Source organism: Berkeleyomyces rouxiae, assembly GCF_048999995.1.
Source record: "Berkeleyomyces rouxiae strain 22BRR77 chromosome Unknown BrBRR77_ptg000012l, whole genome shotgun sequence".
Taxonomy (NCBI): Eukaryota; Fungi; Ascomycota; class Sordariomycetes; order Microascales; family Ceratocystidaceae; genus Berkeleyomyces; species Berkeleyomyces rouxiae.
In genome coordinates, this window is record NW_027396502.1 from 2,162,183 (window position 1) to 2,180,405 (window position 18,223).

Consider the following 18,223-nt stretch of genomic DNA (forward strand, 5'->3'; position numbering starts at 1 on the left):
TCACAGCCGCAGCCGCAGAAAATCGACGTGCGTCAAGAAGAACAAGGAGGAGAGGGCGAGGAAAGAAGGCAGCCAAAAGCCCAAGTAGCAAAATTCCATCCAACCTCCCGGCAGCTACTTACTTCCCTTCCAAATCCACCAGCGCATCTTGAGTTGCAGCAATTCAGAGTTGACGAAGAGACTTCACCCTTTTTTTTTTCTTCTTCTCTCTCCTTCACGCCCAAAAAAATCAAGATTTGTCCTGGGGGTATTTTTTTCTTACAAGTCTCGTTTTTTTCCCTTCTCCTTCCTCTTCCCTTCGCCTTCTTTAATGCTCGTGGGAAGCTTCTTTTTTTTTTCGCGTTTCTAGTTGTTCTTCACGATAAAACGCCTGATTCACGCCTTTCTTGTTTCTATTTTTCTCTGCTACTCTGGCGATCTCTCCTGTCCTCTTTTTTTTTTCTTCTTACTCGGCACTGTGTATAAGTCTCTCTTGACCTCATCGTCCATCGTCCATCCGACTTCTTTCTTTTTTTCTTTTTCATCTATCCATCCAAACAACCATTCTCTTTTTTTTTCTCGTCATTTCTTTCTGCACAACTGACCAAGTATATTCATCATGATTGTCGAGGTAAGCCCGCTCCAATCTCCAATGACCCTCGCCTCAGTCCTTGCTGGCTGGCTGGTCTTGTCTCGTCTCGTTTCATCCAAGCTGCTGTTTGTCCTCTGTGTTGCTGTGCTTGTTATTCCACCACCATCGCCAATTTTTTTTTCAGAATGGCTTATATCTTGCCCTGCCATTTCACAAAGACAAGAGCCTTCTCTCCCACCACAAGCCAACCTCGGCCTTGTCAAGCATCTCGGCCAAAGCCAATCCACCACCAGACAGTCTCTCCCTGCTACACCCCATTTTCCATGACTGCCCTGCCCATGCCTCACTTACAGCCTCATAAGCGCACTCATAGTCGCCAATGTTTGACCTCGTCACTGTGCCTAGGCTTTTATCTCATCGTGCCTCCAAATTATCCATCTGTATATCTATCAATCTTTCGGTGTTATCCCTATAGATGCAGAGATAGGTAGCCTCATTCATGCCTGTGCCCATCCCCTTCTGCCTTTTGACACCCACACAACCCCGAGCTTAATATCATGAGATTCCCCTCATTCCTCACTGCCGTGCTCCTCCCAGCGCCCTCTTTCCCCTCCTATACCCCTTTGCCTTTTGATGACAAACCACTGTGCAAAACTATGGTCTACCTTTCCACCACCTGTACTCCTGCCCTCGAGTCTGCTCCCCCTCCCCCCTCCGTTCTTAAGGCCTTCTCACAATCCCGGCGAATTGTCCTGATAAAAAAGCCCGCCGTCAATACAGCTGCCGCCTCCACCAGGCGAATAGTAATTCGTAGCCATGCTAACTCGTCCGTCCAGCGCAAAATCAAACTCGTCACTGATCAGCATGAGATGTAAGGCCCTCTCTGTCCAGCTCCTCGCCGAGCCCATACCATCAACATGCTGACTCTTTTTGTAGCGACAAGCCGTCCCCGGTAGAGCATTATCCCATGCGCGAATGGTCTATCAAAGTGTTCATGGTCGATGCTGCTGGAAACGAGCATCCAGCCGACTGCTTCAACAAGGTTGTCTACCACCTGCATCCTTCATTTGAAAACCCTGTTCAGAGTAAGTCTCTCCCGCATCCTCTTCCCTGTTGATACTCACGACTGACCTTTCATCTTCTGCCATGCAGCCTTCACCAAGCCTCCTTTTGAGTGTAAAAACGAGGGATGGGGTGGCTTTGAGCTCACTGTCGACTGCTACTACACGGAAAAGACCAAGATTTCCGTGCCACATGATCTCAGCTTCCACCAGGAACGCTACGAGTCTATTCAGAGTATCAGTTTCAAGAACCCGTCGCAAGTCCTGCAAGAGAAGCTACGGGAGCTAGGTCCTCTACCCAACGATGACGAGCGCCCCAAGAAAAAAGCTGGCGCCGCTGGCAAGAAGTCCAGTGGTCAAAAAATCGACTACGAGAAGATTGCTCAGGCCCTGGAGAAGCTCGAGGAGGAGGACCTGCTCAAGGCCATTCAAATCATTCACGACTTCAAGTCAACTGACACCTACATCAAGAGCGATGTTGAAAGTAAGTCACGACAGTCCCAAAAAGACAAAGACAAAGACGCAGACACAGGCACAGACGCCTCCCCCTCCCTAGGTGCTGCTATCCCCAATTCAATTGCCGCCCACATGCTAACGCGTCTTCCCGCTCACCTAGCCGGAGAATTCTCCATTGATTTGTATACCATGCCTGACGTGTTAACAAAAAACCTGTCCGACTACCTGGCCACCAAAAGCCTCATGGCGTAGGGTTAAAGTCGCAACTTGTCTCTATGTTTGAGCATGCTGCATAGCCCAATTCCAATACCCTTTTTCTCCCATCCCTCTTCAACTCTACCCTCCCAAGCATAGAACCAAGCCAGCTCATGGGCATTTCGTTATATGCTTCTGGCACGTTAGCTGGGACTCGCCATGGCCAAGACCAAGCACATGAGTCAAACACACACACCCTCTCAGGAGCAAAGCTGCCCGGTCTTTTGTTATGACGTGTGCTCCCCGAGCCGATCCAATGTTATGGCTGGCTGAGCTCTTTTCCAAACCTTTCACGCACGAGATACATGGCCAACCAGTTCTCTTTCTCGTCTTCTGTGCTTTTTGGACTATTTCTTGCCCTTTTTTTTCTCTTTTTTTTTCTTTTTCTCTCTTTAGTTTGCACATCTTGCAGTAATGCCTCTTCTTGTTTTCAGGCTGCTGATTCATGTTTTTTTGTCTTGTTCTTGTCCTGGTACTCTGGTCGCCCTTTTTGTTGAGTTCTTGTTGTTTGTTTTGCTTCTTTCTTTCTCTTGGCCACTCACCTTCGCCACTGACAATTGATTAGACCCGGGCAAGCTTTTCTATGCGAATGTGGCTCCTGATACTATGTAGTAGAACGTATGTAGTAACTCCATGGAAGAAACAAAAAGAAATGAGAAAAGGGGACTTTGGTGGTGAATAAGAAGCGTTGTGAATAACTGAAGTTGACATGCCATGTATGACGCCTACACGGAAGCCTTCAGATGAGGCATTTTGACACTTGCAAATACAGCAAAGTTTTTTTTTTTTCTGTTCTTTTAGACTGGTTCCGTGAAATCACGTCGTCGTTTTTGCATTTGATCGAAACTTGGTATCTGTATAGTTAGTGAAGGTTGGTGATGCTACTTCAATAAAGGTGTAATTGTACAGAGACGCTTTAGATCCTAACTACATAGCCCTAGCCATCCATACCACACCACTCCAACCTATGCTCCAGTGGTTCAGGATCACACGGAAGACAAGGATCTCTAAAGAACAGGCACTGGGCCCTTGGCAAACAGAAGGATTTACCTCACAGAAGCTCGAGCCAATACCACGAATAAATGGACAAGCATGACTACAGACAGGCTCAATATGACAGAGTTCTCGTGTGCACTGCGTAGTTTGGGTCTGGTACATCTGTGGTGGCCAGTCACTGGCGGAATTCAGGGTTTCTGGAAATCAGAGGATCCCCCATGGTTCTTGAGAGATCGCTGTCTCATGTGCAGGAACATTACAAGTTCAGCAAGGGCTGCATTAGTCTGGGGTGTCGTGAGGCTTCTGCCCCCGAGGTGTGGTTGGGCGTGAGGCTTGTGTGGCTGTTGATTAATTCCTTTTTTTCTTTGGTCTTTATCAGTGCTGTGCTGTCTCCGTCGTCTCCATCGTGCTGGACGGACTATCAATTTAGTTTGTAATATTTTTCTTCTCTCTTGCAATCCCTTCCACTCAAAGAGAAACCAACCCACGACTATTGGTACTCCTGTGTGTGCAGCTCAACTCCGTCCATCCCTTTCTTGTCTCCATCCCACAATCCAGGGCGTCTTCTAGAAACCGTCCAGATTGGGGTTTCCTTTCAATTCCGCATCATTTTCTTTTTGCGCGCCCTCTCTCGCATCTCACATTTCGCATTTTACCAGACCCGACAGTCTGGGCTTATGTCATCATCGCTGTCCAAGCCAAGCCCCCAAGTCCAAATAGAAAGAGCAAGCTGCCCACCTGCCACCTGCGAGTGAATCCTCCAATCTCCAACGAGCCTGCTCCAACGAGCCTGTTCTGAGCTCCGACTCATTCACTCACTCATTCGCCCACTCTACCGGTCTTACGCTTTTTTTTTTCATTCACTTTCACTTTAACTCTCATCGCCAACTCTTTATCATTGATGCAGGCGTTCCTGGTTACTGTTGCAAGCACACGTCACGCCCAAAAGCCCCGCAACCAGCCTGTCTTTCTCGCGCCTTCCATCATCCTTTTTGTAACTCCTCCCTGTCTTTATTTCTGCTAACATATAAGCCGTATATCTTGGATTTTACTGTCTTTTTTGGCCTTTTGCGCCTAGACTTTTTTTTTTCCTTCACCCGCTCCAAACCGAGTTTCAATCTGCCTTCTTTTCGGCTCGACCCGTCGCAAGCCGGCTTCTTGGTCGCCGACACTTGCTTTTCCTTTGCGTTCTCTCTGTCCCGTCGGGTTTGCTGATCGCATAGCCGCCAGGACCCGCCCTCCCGCCGCAAGCCGCATTTTTTTTCTTCATGGCCGAGTACGAGTACAAGTACATCTGAGACTTTCTGTAGCCATGTACGATACATCTACCGAAAACAATTCTCTCCCCAATGTTGCAACAGCCGGCTCTTCTTCTATTGCCGCCGGATCTGCGCCCGACTCGACGCCAGCCCCAGCCGCCGAGCCACAGCCCGACCACGCCGCTCCCTCGTCTACTGCTGCCTCCGAGTCGCAACCCGCCGCCACGCCGGCCAATCCCTTGCAGCACAAGCGAGTCTACCAAGCCTGCATTCCGTGCCGCCGGCGCAAAGTCCGCTGCGATCTCGGCAGCGTAGACAACCCGCATGACCCGCCCTGCGTACGATGTCGCCGCGAAAGCAAAGAGTGCTTCTTTAGTGCAACGCGCCGCAAGCGCAAGACCGACACGTTTGACGGCGAGTTTGAAAGCGACGAATACGTCATCCGCAACTCCCGCAAGCGCCACAACACGGGCGAAATCGTCCACGTCCCCGTCGATCGCCCATTGTACGGCGAGGCGCCCTTGACACCCGGCGGCTCGATCGGCCGACGAGAGCCTCTACGACGCCCCGGCGAGTCGCGAGCTCAGAACAGCCAAGAATTCAGCAGTGGCGAGGACTCGAATACCCAGCTGGCCAACCTGGAGGCACAGGAAGTTATGCGAGACCGGGTCTATGGTCAACATGATGCGCTTGATCTTTTGTACAAAGCAGCCACCGACAGGTTCGTACAGAAATGTCCTCCCGTAATCTTGATCCCTGAACCCGCTTCGTCATCTTCTTCCACTTCTGCTGCCACCAGTGCCGTTCCTGTCCCCGCCCTTGCTTCCGCCACCGCTACTACCGACAAGTCTACCCCCTGGATTCACCTACGGTCTAACCCGTCTTTGCCGGCTCACAGCCCCATTATCAGCTCGAGACCAGATCCCAGTAGAGCCTCATCTACATCTCTGGCTACGCCCACTCTCTCCCACACCAACAATATTCCAGCTGCCGCGCCCCCAATAAGTGCAAACGCTTCCACCAGCGGCCACTCTCGACGGCAATCGCGTGTTGAGAGATCCGAATCTCGCACGTCAAAAGCCCCGGCCACATCGGGCATCAATATGGATACAGGCCCTGGAGTCGGCCCCTTTCCAAAAATGCCGCCGCAAAGTGGCCTAGAAAGCGCATTGAAAGCCTGGAGCCGCTTTCGATTTGTTCGCGCTGGGTGGTTCACGCCCCAAGAAGCTATTGCTTATATTGATTAGTAGGCCCATAAGCTCCACACGCTCTCCTATTGAACACGAAGCTAACCTTGATGTGTAGCTATTATATGTATCTATCACCACTCACACCCATTTCACCGCCGACCTTTCGTAACCCCGCTTCACACGAGACCCTCTTGAGCGAAGAGCCTATTCTCACCGTTACACTTCTCACCATTACCTCACGATACATGGAACTTAGTGGGCCCGGGGGCCATTGTCGATCTAATGCAATCCACGAGCAGCTCTGGACCTATCTGCGCGGAATGGTGGAGCGATGTCTCTGGGGCCAAGAAGCCTTTGGAGGCCGGCTGCACCCCTCTGGGCCAACGGAAGAGTTCCAAACCAGCAGCACAGCACCCTGGAGAGGCATGCGAAAAGGCAGCCTGCGGACTCTAGGAACTATCGAATCGCTCATGATTCTTACCGAGTGGCACCCTAGGGCCCTCCACTTTCCTCCGGCCGAGGCTATCGATGAACTGATGCTACCCAGCTACGAGTCTACACTTGCTAGTGAAGCAGAGCAGCGCCAAGAGGGTTCTTTTGGAGGCAAGCGGATTGAGAGCTGGCTTGAGCCCGCCTGGAGAAGCGACCGTATGTGCTGGATGTTGCTCAGCACAGCGCTAGGCTTAGCCTATGAGCTCGGTGTTTTCGACGATATTGACGAGCTGTTGCGCGATGGCTCCATACCCAGACCTGAATATGAAGACGAAGGATATAGACAAAGAGCGTATCGCATCAAGCGGCTTCTGCTCATCTACCTGACTCAGCTTGCTGGCCGTTTGGGCTGGAAGAACATGGTGCCCGACCAGCTTTGGAAGAGCGATCCGGCCGTGAGTCGAAAGCAGCGCCGCGACACTATGGATGGCATGACCCCTGCAAGTCATTCGTCCTTGTCCATCGCCTTCAATTACATACCGGACCTCGAGCTGGATGACCAAATTATTCACTGCTGGGCCGGTGTCAGCAATGCCATGCACATTGGTAACGAGCGACTTTTCAAGTCCCGCCAATACACCACGGAGATTATTCAGAGTGGTCGATACATCGAGCTCTTGCGCGAGTTCCAGCCCATGCTGCGCAGCTGGTGGGGCGAATTTGATCGATTCCGTCTCCCGCAGTACATCCGCCACATCCTGACCATTGAATATGAATACGTGCGCATCTACATTAATTCTCTTTCTCTACAGGCCGTTGTCGAGAGATGTACAAACAATGCCGTCAGCGCGACTGCTGGTAACCACGACGTGTCTACCGCCGATGGCAGTGCCGACGGTAGCGCTCCCGGCGGCGCAGTGCCCCAGCTGTCGCCGCAGACGCAAAACTACTATGGCAAGCTGCCTCTCGGCCAGCTCGGCGGCTTCACGCAGGAAGACCAGGTGTACATCCGCGAGGTTGTCGACGGCAGCCGCAACCTGCTGCGCATCGTGGTCAACGGCCTGCTGCCCAAGGGCTACCTCAAGCACGCGCCCGTGCGCACATACTTCCGCATCATCAGCGGCGCCATGTTCCTGCTCAAGACCTTTGCCCTGGGCGCTTCGCGCTCCGACGTCCGCCTCAGCATCGGCCTGATGGACCAGGCTGTCCAGGCCCTGCGCAACTGCGTCGTCGACGACGTCCATCTTGGCGTGCGCTTTGCCAACTTGCTCGAGACCCTGACCAGCAGACTGCGCACGCGCTTCATCCAGGCCCCTGTGGCCGCCGGCACTGCCTCGGCCACCGGGGCTGCCACCGGCGAGGGCGACTCACGCACGCCCAGTGGGGCTGATGCGGCCATGGCCATGGACGGCTCGGGCATCGCGTCAATGACTGGGTCGGAATGGGTCTCAAGCCACGCAGCGCGACTTCATGAGGAACTACGCAGTAAGTCAAACAGATGAAGAACAAAAAGGACGCACGCCACGTACTAACCAACACCCCATCGTTTATAGACACCACCTCCCCTAGCGTTGCTATCGTCGCCACGCCATTCGACACCAGTAGCTTTCCCTTCCCGACCAGCAACTCACTTCTCAACACCGACAGCGCACCACTCGCCGCCGCCGCCGCCGGCATCGCTGCTGCCGCTGCTCCTGCAGCGGGCACTGGCATGACCCCTGCAGCGACTACGGCGGCGGGCGCTAGTGCGCAGGCACTCCATGGCGGGGTGCTGGGGCTCGACGACTGGACGGGCGGCGACATGTGGTATCTGCCTCCTGGCCCAGCATTCTTCCAGAACGTTGATAACAATAATGTGCAGATGACGTCGGAGGGCGTTAATGTCGGCGGCACGGACCTGCTGGACTATCTGGCCATGGATCCGTTTCCCGGTATGGACGACGCCAGCGGCGCGTCTGTCTTTCCGTAGAATGTCTTTGTTTTTTTTTCTTCTTTCTTCTATTCGCGGGACTTTGCTTATTTTCTGCTGCCCGATGCCTGTTGTTTTGCTATTTTTGTCTTTTCTTGATATCTCCTCTCGCGTTTCTTTTTTCTCTTTCTCCCACGGGTCGGTCGGCGCCTTTTTTTTTGCAAAACAGAAAGCACTTTGTTGTTTATTACGTACCTTTAGCGAGCATGTCTACAAATACAATACCACACGATGCCAAATCAACAAGAACAAAAACAACCCAGGAAGAAAACAACAGGACACGGCGAGACAGCCTCATTGCCCCTTGGCCCACTGCCGGAACCATTCCAGCGCCTCGGGATTCGCAACACTCGCGTTGCTCACAACAGCCCGCCCAGAGACAATATGCTTCACGGCCACCTCGATCTTCTTGCCATTGCCTGTCACAGGGATTCCGCCGCCGGCTTCAGCCACGATTCCGGGGACATGTCGGGGGCTTAGTTCCCTGCGAATCACGCGCTTGATGTCCGCCGCCAGGGCGTCACTAAAGTGCCTGCCGGGATTCATCTTGACAAACAGGCAGACTGTCTCGTCGTAGTCGTCCTCGCGGCGACGGCCGACGCACACCGAGTCAGCGACGTCGGCTGCGAAGAAGCGCACGAGGACATTGTAGATCTCGGCGGAGCCGAAGCGCACGCCCGACGGCTTGAGCACGCCGTCGGAGCGGCCGAGCATGACGAGCGAGCGGTTGCCAGCGTCGGAAATGCTCACAAAGTCGCCGTGGTGCCAGACGGGCCCGGGCTTGCTAGCTATGCGCGTGTCGCTGGGCCAGTGCGAGAAGTAGGCGTCGCGGTACTTGGCATCACCGTCGGATTTGGAGACAGGAGAGAAGAATGTCAGCGGCTGTGCCGGGAACGGTTGGACACAGACCAGGTCGCCGGGTTCACCAGTTGAAACCTCTTGGCCGGTTATCGAGTCGACAGCACGAATGTCCATGCCGAGACCGGCGCATTGGATAGAGCCCTCCCTCACTGGAAGAATCGGGCAAGGAGCGCCGAACAGAGAAATGATGTCGGTGCCGCCAGTGATAGAAGAGAGCATGACTGAGGGGAAAGCGTCGTATACAAAACGAAAGGTCGATGGCGGCAGAGGCGAAGCGGTCGAATAGATTGTCCGGAGACAGGTTAGATCCAGATCCGGGTCAGTAACTGGGCGCACATTTGCACTTTCGAGGGCAGTAAGATAGGAAGCAGAAGTGCCAAAATCGGTTACGCGCAGAAGTGAAATCAGGCGTGCCATGCTGACTTCTCCGTGGGGTTTGAACGGCGAACCAGTGTAGAGAACAATAGACGCGCCGGTTGCCAGAGCCGATACACTCCAATGCCACATCATCCATGAAGTTGTTGTGTAGTACATCATGCGGGCAGTAGGGCCCATGGAGCCATGGAGGACGTGCTCCTTCTTGTGCTGAATAAGAGTTCCTAGGGCAGAGTGGACAATAGCCTTTGGCAGGCCAGTTGTGCCACTGGAGAACAAGATGAATAACGGATGGGCTGGCGGAAGCTGTTTAAAAACCATGGGCACATCATCGGGACTAAAGGCTGGTGTCAGTACTCCAAGAAACCATTCAGAGACGCGTGGGCACTCACATTGCGTCTTGGAAGAAAGAGTCGTAGTTCACGGCTGTGATTCCTTGCACCTCGAAGGCGCCTACATCTGTCGTCTGGGATTTAAGCGCATCAATAACAACCAGCAGCTCCAAGCCGTTGGATTGCAGCTCTTTGACAACGGCCTTGACTTTGTCCGTTCCTGGCCACTGCTTCCCATTATACACCGAAGCATCGTCAGCAAACAGGACCTTGGGCCGGATCTGCTTCAGTCGATCTGTCACTGCAGTGACTCCCGTGTCTGGGCTTAGGCTCGTCCAGATAGCGCCCACAGAGGCGGCCGCTAGCATTGCCACAAGTCCCTGGCAGTGGTTCCCGACGTAACCAGCCACAACATCATTAGGACCAACTCCCGCCTTGCGAATGTGGGTGGAAACCTGCTTTACCGCCTTACGCAGATCGTTCCACGAGAGTATGAGAGCCGGGACGTCCTTGGCAGCCAAGTTGTGGGCTTCTAGCTCACTTAGAGAAATCACGGCTGGCGAAGCTGGATCTATGGTGACATTTGCCGGAAAGAGAAGATTCTCGGCATAGTTGAGCTTGCTCCCTGTGAAAAAGTCGGGACGGGGAAACATGGCCGTCGTCGGCAGCACCTATATGGCCGTTAGTGTTGATGAGCGAAGCGGGTGGGGTTATCGGCTTAACCCTAGCTACAGCCAGAGACAATGAGCTCACATTTGCAGGCGGCTCGCTCGAGCGAATGCCAACAAAGTGCCATACAAGTCCCCAAAAGGCATTGAGGTGGTCTATGGACCAGTGGAAGAGCTCCTCGTAGTTTGAGATGGCCCGCCTGTGTCTCATGTTTACTTCCTCGATGAAGCTCCACATGGGAGTATCATGAGGGTGTTTCGGGGTCCACAGAATGCGGGCCATGGCGATGTTTGTTGGGTAAAAGAATGTGAAGAAATCGCAAGACGTGATGTCACGGAGGTGAGAGCAGTTGATATATGCCGGCGGGGTAGCAATCAAACAGGAAACAGAGACACAGGAGGCTTGTTGTGCCGAGTATATGCGAGAGGCTTAAAGACATCCAGGGTTAGGAGGGATCGGGGCGTGTTGGAGAAATGCTTAAGCCGCGCAAGCAGGTCGACCAAATTGAAGAAGTCCCGAAAAGGGAGAAAACGGCAAAGAACAGAGCGGGCGATGTGCGAGTGTAGAGAGAAAGGAGCCCGGTTTTTTTTTGCGTGGCAGAAAGGGACTTCATGTGGTTGGGTGTGTGTTTACGTCACGGTCTTGTTCTATGTATGTAACTACAGCCAGCTACAAGATGGTAGATAGTTACATGATACAAGATACAAGATACACGCAGTGGTTAGTTGCACAAAAGTCACTGGACAGAACTTTGGCTCAGGTCCGGAGTCTCTGGCTGTGAGGTGCATGCGCCCCCGTTTCTGTGGCCTGCTGGACACCTTCTGGATGCATCGAAAGTTCTACTGCATGAACAGTCGGAGACATGGTGAAACAGACGAGAACTACCAGCTTGCTTGTGCGGAACCTCGGCATCGGTAGTTAGGGTTGACATGGTCTCTTTTAGGGTCACGCGGCTCGATGGGTTGGTTGTCCCTCAAGTACCAAGTAACTGCAACCAAGCCAGCAAAAAAAAAGGGGCGGATTTGACATGCAAGGTATCACCATGCAGATTTTTTTGTCGTGCATCCCCGGCATGTGCTAATTTCCATGACAGACACATAGTTATAAACACAAATACTTGAAGCCATGGACTCCAGAGGGCGGCCCAAGGCCAGATTGCCCGATATTTGGTGGTCTTTGCTTGCTTGCCTCGGAGCTGGATTTGTTATGTGAGGACGTAGTTATAGTTGGCTGGTTAAATAGTTGAAGACCTAGGCCCATTGGCTGTGTTTATTGCCCGTTGAGATGTCGTCGTCTGTGTACCTGTACCTGTACCTGTGGCTATAAGCGAACAGACTTCTCAGCCGCCAAATCCCTCCTCGCGAGTAGACCTTCTCTCTCCTTTTCTAGCGGCCGCTCCATCTCCTGCCGTTCTCTTCCTGATTGTTGCTGGCGGATTTTCCTCTTCTCTTCATTTCTTTTCTTTCTCTTGCAGCTCTGCCTTCTCTTTGCCTTTCTTTTTAATATCCTTTCCATGCGTCACTGTTCGAGTTAAGCCGCTACTTGGTACGTTTTCTTCTTGCCTGAGGCTCCCAACAACATGCCACATTCATTCATTCATCCATTCCGTGCCTCTGCCTTGTTTTGACGGCTCAAACGCTAGGCTGGCCTGTCAGTAGCCAAATTCTCTACTGTGCCAGCCAGCAGAGCAAAACACGTCCAAACGGTGCCAATCAGCGCTTCAGTCTGTGTCTTTTGTCGCCCGGCAGGCACATCGCGAGCAATTGCAATTGCAATTAACACCTGCACTGGCGCCGCTTTGCCGGGGTCCTGATTGTCATTGTGTGTGCAGTTACCCAACGACCTGTAGCAGTTGCTTCTGAACTTGGCCAAGTACAGGAACAAAGCTCCACCCTTCACCTTCACCGCTGACTGGCTGTTTATTCTTGTTTCTTTTTTTCTGGTCTTGTTCCCCTGCACAACTTGTACCAGTACAACCAGGACACGACACGACAGAACAGAACTGAACCGAACAGAACAGGACACCCACGACTGCTCAAGTGGCCCCTCCTTTTCTTCCTTGTCCCTTCTCCCTTCCGTGGCCTTCTCCCTCCAGCTATTGCCGTTTTCTCTGGCTTGTCTCTATCGTTTGTCTTTGGACGCCTCTGGCTCACTGCTAACACCGCCGCAGCGCTTGATTTCTGCTCCAGCCTAGTCCAGTCCACCTGTCATTCGATCCCAATTCTCCCGGCCCGAGCAACCTGTCCTGTCGCCTGTCGCCTGCCGCCTCTCCAGACTCCCGCCGCAACGCGTTCTCGCTGCGGACGCCGCTGCTCTTGAGCCATTCATTCTTTCGATCCTCTTTTTTAATATTTTTTTTGCTTGTCCTTTATCGACTCTGCCGCCTGTACCCTTTTTCCAGCTTAGACATTCTACGACGCTGTCTCGCCCCAATCCCGCGATACCAAGATACACACGACACCATCAACGACCACATCCAAGAAACTCGCACAGCCAGCTAGCCCCTTCCCACTGACGCTGGCTGCCCCCCTTTGCCTTGGGCACCTCCACTTCGCTTGCCTGGTATGCCCCGTAAGGTGTCGGCCACCTTTTCCCCAGCCTCGTCTTCCTCTGCAGTCATGACACAGACCATCGACGAGGTAACCGAACGGCGTCTTTCCATCTCTTCCAAGAACCGTCTTGCGCTCTTGGGCTCGGAATCTCCCTCGCACCAACAGGCACTCCGCGTTGCTCAGAAGAAGGCTCCGACATTGACTCGCCAGGATTCTTCTACCTCGAATCTTCCAGCCATCAGCCTCAGCCCCGATGGCAACCACAATGACTTAAGACCTGAGGGTTCCTCGTCGGCAAAGGTCCTCTTCAAGCCTCCCACCGAAGAAGAAATTGCCCGTCAACGCTTGATGGACGCCCAGTTTGGCCCTCTCACCGACCCGACTGATCTCTATGTCAGCAAGCATCACGGGGAGCCCCTGGTTGCTCCTGTCATTGACGAGCCGTCGTACTACTTCATCCTCACCACCTACATTAGCTATCTGCTCTTCATTGTTCTTGGCCATGTCAGAGACTTCTTTGGCAAGCGTTTTGGTGATAAGCGCTTTTATGCCCCCCTAAAGGCAGCCAATGGCTATGCTCCCCTCAACGAGGACTTTGACAGCTTCTATGTCCGCCGCCTCAAGATTCGTCTGGACGATTGCTTTGCTCGTCTTTCCACTGGTGTCCCCGGCCGCTTTATCAAAGTCATGGACCGCATCTCTAACGACTGGAACCGCTCCTTTGTCTACACAGGAAGTGCCACCGAGACCTTGAATATGAGCTCGTACAATTACCTCGGCTTTGCCCAATCTGAGGGTCCTTGTGCTGACGCTGTCGAAGAATGTGTCAAAACTTACGGTGTCAGCTGCAGCAGCCCTCGGTCTGATGCCGGTACTTCCGATCTTGCCGTTGAAGTCGAGAAGGAGATTGCCAATTTCGTCGGCAAGCCTGCCGCTATGGTTTTCTCCATGGGCTTTGTCACTAACTCTAGTTCGTTCCCTGCTCTAGTCTCCAAGGGTTGTCTCATCATCTCTGACGAACTGAACCATTCTTCGATCCGTATCGGAGCTCGCTTTTCCGGTGCCGTCATTCGAGCATTCAAGCACAATGACATGAATGACTTGGAGCGCACTCTGCGTGATGCCATTGCCCAGGGCCAGCCTCGTACTCACCGCCCCTGGAAGAAGATTCTGGTTGCTGTCGAGGGCCTGTACTCTATGGAGGGCACCATGTGTGATCTTCCCGGTCTGCTCGAGCTGAAGAAGCGCTACAAATTTTACCTGTTCATTGACGAAGCCCATAGTATTGGAGCCTTGGGCCCCCGTGGCCGTGGTGTCTGTGACTACTTTGGCATTGACCCTTCCGAGGTAGACATTCTCATGGGCACTCTGACCAAGTCCTTTGGTGCTAATGGCGGCTACGTTGCTGCCGATGAACATGTTATTGCACAGCTTCGGAGCACCAACGCAGCTACACAGCTAGGCGAGGCTCCTACGCCGCCCGTTCTGATGCAAATTTTGGCGTCGCTCAAGATGATCACTGGTGAGCTGTTCCCCGGCCAGGGCCAAGAACGCCTGCAGCGCATTGCTTTCAACTCTCGTTACCTGCGTCTGGGTCTCAAGCGTCTTGGCTTCATTGTCTATGGTCATGACGACTCACCCATTATCCCGGCTGTTGTGTACAACCCTGGAAAGATGGCAGCCTTTAGCCAGGAAATGCTCAACCGCAAAATATCAGTCGTTATTGTCGGCTATCCGGCCACGCCGCTTATCTCGTCGCGTGTCCGGTTCTGTATTTCGGCAGCGCACAACAAGGAAGACTTGAATCGTCTGCTGGTTGCCTGCGATGAGGTAGGCGATCTCCTCCAGCTCAAGTACTCCTCGGGAATTGCAGGCGGCCAGCCGCCACTCCCCGACGGCGTGACGCCCGAGACGGAGCATGAGTGGCGCAAGGCCAACAACTTGGTTAACCAGTACGTGGCTCCCCGGTGGAAAATTGAGGATGTGTTGGCATGCAACGCGGAAGATGCAAAGCACCCTCTGCGGTAAACCAAAGCACATACCCTTTCTTTGATGTTTAAAGCTTTGTTGTTTTGTTGTGTCTTTTTTTTTCGTTGTATGTTATCCTACCTTGTTACCGCGTTGTATGCATAACATTGGCAGAGTAGGTTGAAAGAGGGAGCGCTGTTTTGTTTTCTTGTTCTTGGACATGCCCTCTCGACTTTTTTTTCTTTCTTCTCTTCTTTTTTTTTATTCATATCTAATGAACTTACTACACATTGACGCTGCGATATGCTGGAACGGTCTTAAGTGAAGGTTGTCTAGGGGTGTTTTCTTTTTCCTTTTTCTCTTCTCCAATGGGTACGAAGGAGGGACATACATTATGTTACACTACGAAAGAGGTATGATGGATAAGAACAAGAACAAAATCAAAACCTGGGAAAAAAGAATTATAGACTTATTTCTGAGAGAATACAAGATGACTTGACGGTTGCACCTTGAACAGGACAGGACCATAGTTAGCATGAATGATGCCTTGGCCTTGGCTGGCAGGAAGCGTTGTGAAACGCCAAAGTATAGCAGAGGAGTGATTCCAGGGGCGGAAGAAGAGGAAGTTTTAGCGGGATTAGCGTGAGATGTGCAGTAAGACGGATGAGAGGGTTGGTTGAGGAGGGGATTTTCCGGGAACCGGGATGGCTGTGGTTGTTGAGCCAGAGATAGGAGAAAGGGTAGCCAGGAAGCCGGGCATCAAGAAGGGGCGAGCCCACATCGGTACATGTACTGGGAGAAGATTGTGGTTTGGCTCTTGGGATGCTGCAGTAGTAGTATGCATGCTTGCTTGTATGATGTAGTTGCAATTGGACATGTGCACTTAGGGCTGAGACACCGGCGGGGGAGGGGGAAGGGTTGACGAGGTAGCTAGCTGTAGCGAAGCCGCGCGTGAAGACGAGGGACGACGCCGGTAGCTCGCACGAACATGAGCGGTGCTTTTCTTGCGAGCAAAGGCGTCCGACAACAGAGATCTGAGGGTCTGCAAATGCCGAGGGACAGGGTGTACCGGGCGGTCTGATGTATAGGTACTATCCGCCTCACACAACTAACAACTAACTAATGCTCCGGGAGGATTTGGTTGTATGTATGTGTGGCTTCCCCTCCACATACGTGCTCATTTCGGAGTCGTCTGATGTAGAGAAGGCGCCAATTCCATCTCCTTTTGCGTTGTGCGTCGAGCTTCTTGATCTGCGCTCGAGTAGCTGAGTGTAGATGTAAGTTGGTCTGTATGTACATACATATGTATGTATGTTCATGCGCGCCCAGCAGGTAGGCTTACACGAGGTTGGATGCAAATCATATGCACGGATAGCAGATGCACGAGCGAGTCCAAGCCCTCCAGCAGGCGATGAGTAATATATGAGCGAGTAGGTGAATACACGTTTATATTTGCATGATTGGCTATGTCAGTGTGGTGTAGTTGGTTATTGCATGTAGAACATGCCTACCCATCGCCAGGGTCCTAGCCGCCCTGGACAAGAGAAGAACTCGCTTGTGCAAGGCTTCATCTGATATATTGAGTGATACCAAGACCAAGGCTCTAGTCCCGGCACATTGACATGGTGTAATATCGCAGACGGGGCCGGCATCTGATTCTCGCAGTCGCAAGCACATACACTCGCTCAGTGTGTGCCGAGAAGTCGTGATGGCGAGGAGATGTTACTTGCACGCAGCCAAGACAATCGTTCATCAAGGCCAAGGCCAAGACAAGAGTAAGTGTGTCTGCATCTTTCAAACGCAGGAGTAGCGCACCCTTTGGCCAAGCGTCACAAGTCACATCTGCCAGAAATAGAACAGGCGCGTTGAACGATGCGATGGGCACTTATTGATACATGCTAACCCATTCCACCCATTCCTGTACATACATACACATGTATGTACATAGGTTAGGGTGTTGGGAGCATTGAGGATTGGCCAGTCGCGGCGAGGGCGCCAGCAGCGGTATCGAGTACCTGGGCTCGGGCGTGTCAGCGGGTGCCGCGCAAGGTAGACGCTACAAGCCCGACGTGCAATCTTGCTAGCAGTAGTGCATAGCGGGGCGAGAGAGGGGAGGGGGGCTGGAGGCCATTGAGCGAGTCTGTGGGGAGCCTGCAGAAGCCTGTATTTACAGCGGAGACACGCCCAAGAGCTGGCCTGCAAGGGCCCAAGCTCGTGGAACTTGCAACTTAACTTGGAAGTGCGGCCAGGGGCAGAGCGTACTGGATTGGATACAAAAGTAGATTGTCCTTTGGCCGCGTTTTCTCTGACCATGTGCCGCTCTCCTGTGACCCCTCCCGGACAGGAGCAGTTGGTGCATTTTGTATGTATGTACATACATACATACATACTTTGGCTTTGGCTTTTGCTCGTAGATGCGGCGGAGCACCGGCGACGTGTTGTCAGCGTTTTGTTTTGTTTGGCAGTTGGATTACTTGACTGGTTGCTTAGTCAGCGCACAGTGACCAACCCCGACAAAACCCTACATTCCCGCATCTCCGCTTCCCCTCCGTCCAGGCCGCGCCTCGGCCACACCACATGCTCCCGACAACGACTTGCCCTCTGTCGCGCAAGGCTTTTCTCGCCGTCCTGCGATAATACCAATACTGCTGCATACTTGCTGCATACCACAGCACACGAGTCTAGGCACTTGTGCTGGTGCTTGTACTTGTACTTGTGCTTCCACCACCACCCTCTCCCCTGTCCGAGTCTTGGCTTTTTTGGGCCTCACTTTACCTTGTTTGTACCTCTACTTGCACTCAAAAGAAGCACGCTCCCAGAAAGCCCCAGCACAGACCGAAAAAGGCCCCGAAAGTCCAGCCAGCTTCTCTCGTGCTGCACCTCAACTCGACTCAGTTTCACTCCTTGTCCTGCTTGCATCATCGTCGCCGCCGCTGCTGCCGCCCGGTTTTCTTCTTCGTTCTGCGTCGCCTTCCATCTGTTCTCTGTCTTTGTCTTTTTGGTTCCGTGTTGCTGGTCTCAATCTTGCCCTTTATTTCGCCCGCTGTTTCCGCCCCTTTACTTGACGTAAAGGCTCATTGTCGCTGGCTTGCTTAATCTCTCGGTGCACCCACTCAATCGAGTCCCTCCTCCTGCTTCTCCCCTCCTCGGTCTCTTGGTCCAACACATCAGCCTTCTGCTTGGCTCACTCTCGCAGGCCTCGAGTCTCTCTTCCCGCTGCCCAACGCAACGGCACAGCCTGCACTCGCTCCCAGTCTCGGTCTGACTATCGGTCACA

The 18,223-nt window shown here is 52.8% G+C and overlaps 4 protein-coding genes across 4 annotated transcripts; 3 read left to right on the forward strand and 1 right to left on the reverse strand.

Annotated features, from left to right (window-relative positions):
• Nucleotides 1–1,227: 1,227 nt before the first annotated feature.
• Nucleotides 1,228–2,340, forward strand: BROUX77_007914 (uncharacterized protein; the record flags this gene model as incomplete). The annotated part of the gene is made up of 4 exons (XM_073753060.1): nt 1,228–1,442; nt 1,508–1,656; nt 1,724–2,116; nt 2,249–2,340. 4 exons carry the CDS (start codon nt 1,228–1,230, stop codon nt 2,338–2,340), a joined length of 849 nt encoding a protein of 282 aa, XP_073602207.1.
• A 2,311-nt stretch (nt 2,341–4,651) lies between these two features.
• On the forward strand, nt 4,652–8,189 carry BROUX77_007915 (uncharacterized protein; the record flags this gene model as incomplete). The annotated part of the gene is made up of 3 exons (XM_073753061.1): nt 4,652–5,844; nt 5,904–7,705; nt 7,774–8,189. 3 exons carry the CDS (start codon nt 4,652–4,654, stop codon nt 8,187–8,189), a joined length of 3,411 nt encoding a protein of 1,136 aa, XP_073602208.1.
• Nucleotides 8,190–8,483: 294 nt separating this feature from the next.
• Nucleotides 8,484–10,708, reverse strand: BROUX77_007916 (uncharacterized protein; the record flags this gene model as incomplete). The annotated part of the gene is made up of 3 exons (XM_073753063.1): nt 8,484–9,762; nt 9,818–10,428; nt 10,511–10,708. 3 exons carry the CDS (start codon nt 10,706–10,708, stop codon nt 8,484–8,486), a joined length of 2,088 nt encoding a protein of 695 aa, XP_073602209.1.
• A 2,282-nt stretch (nt 10,709–12,990) lies between these two features.
• Nucleotides 12,991–15,006, forward strand: BROUX77_007917 (uncharacterized protein; the record flags this gene model as incomplete). The annotated part of the gene is made up of 1 exon (XM_073753064.1): nt 12,991–15,006. The coding sequence occupies one exon, from the start codon at nt 12,991–12,993 to the stop codon at nt 15,004–15,006; it is 2,016 nt and encodes a 671-aa protein (XP_073602210.1).
• Nucleotides 15,007–18,223: the final 3,217 nt, after the last annotated feature.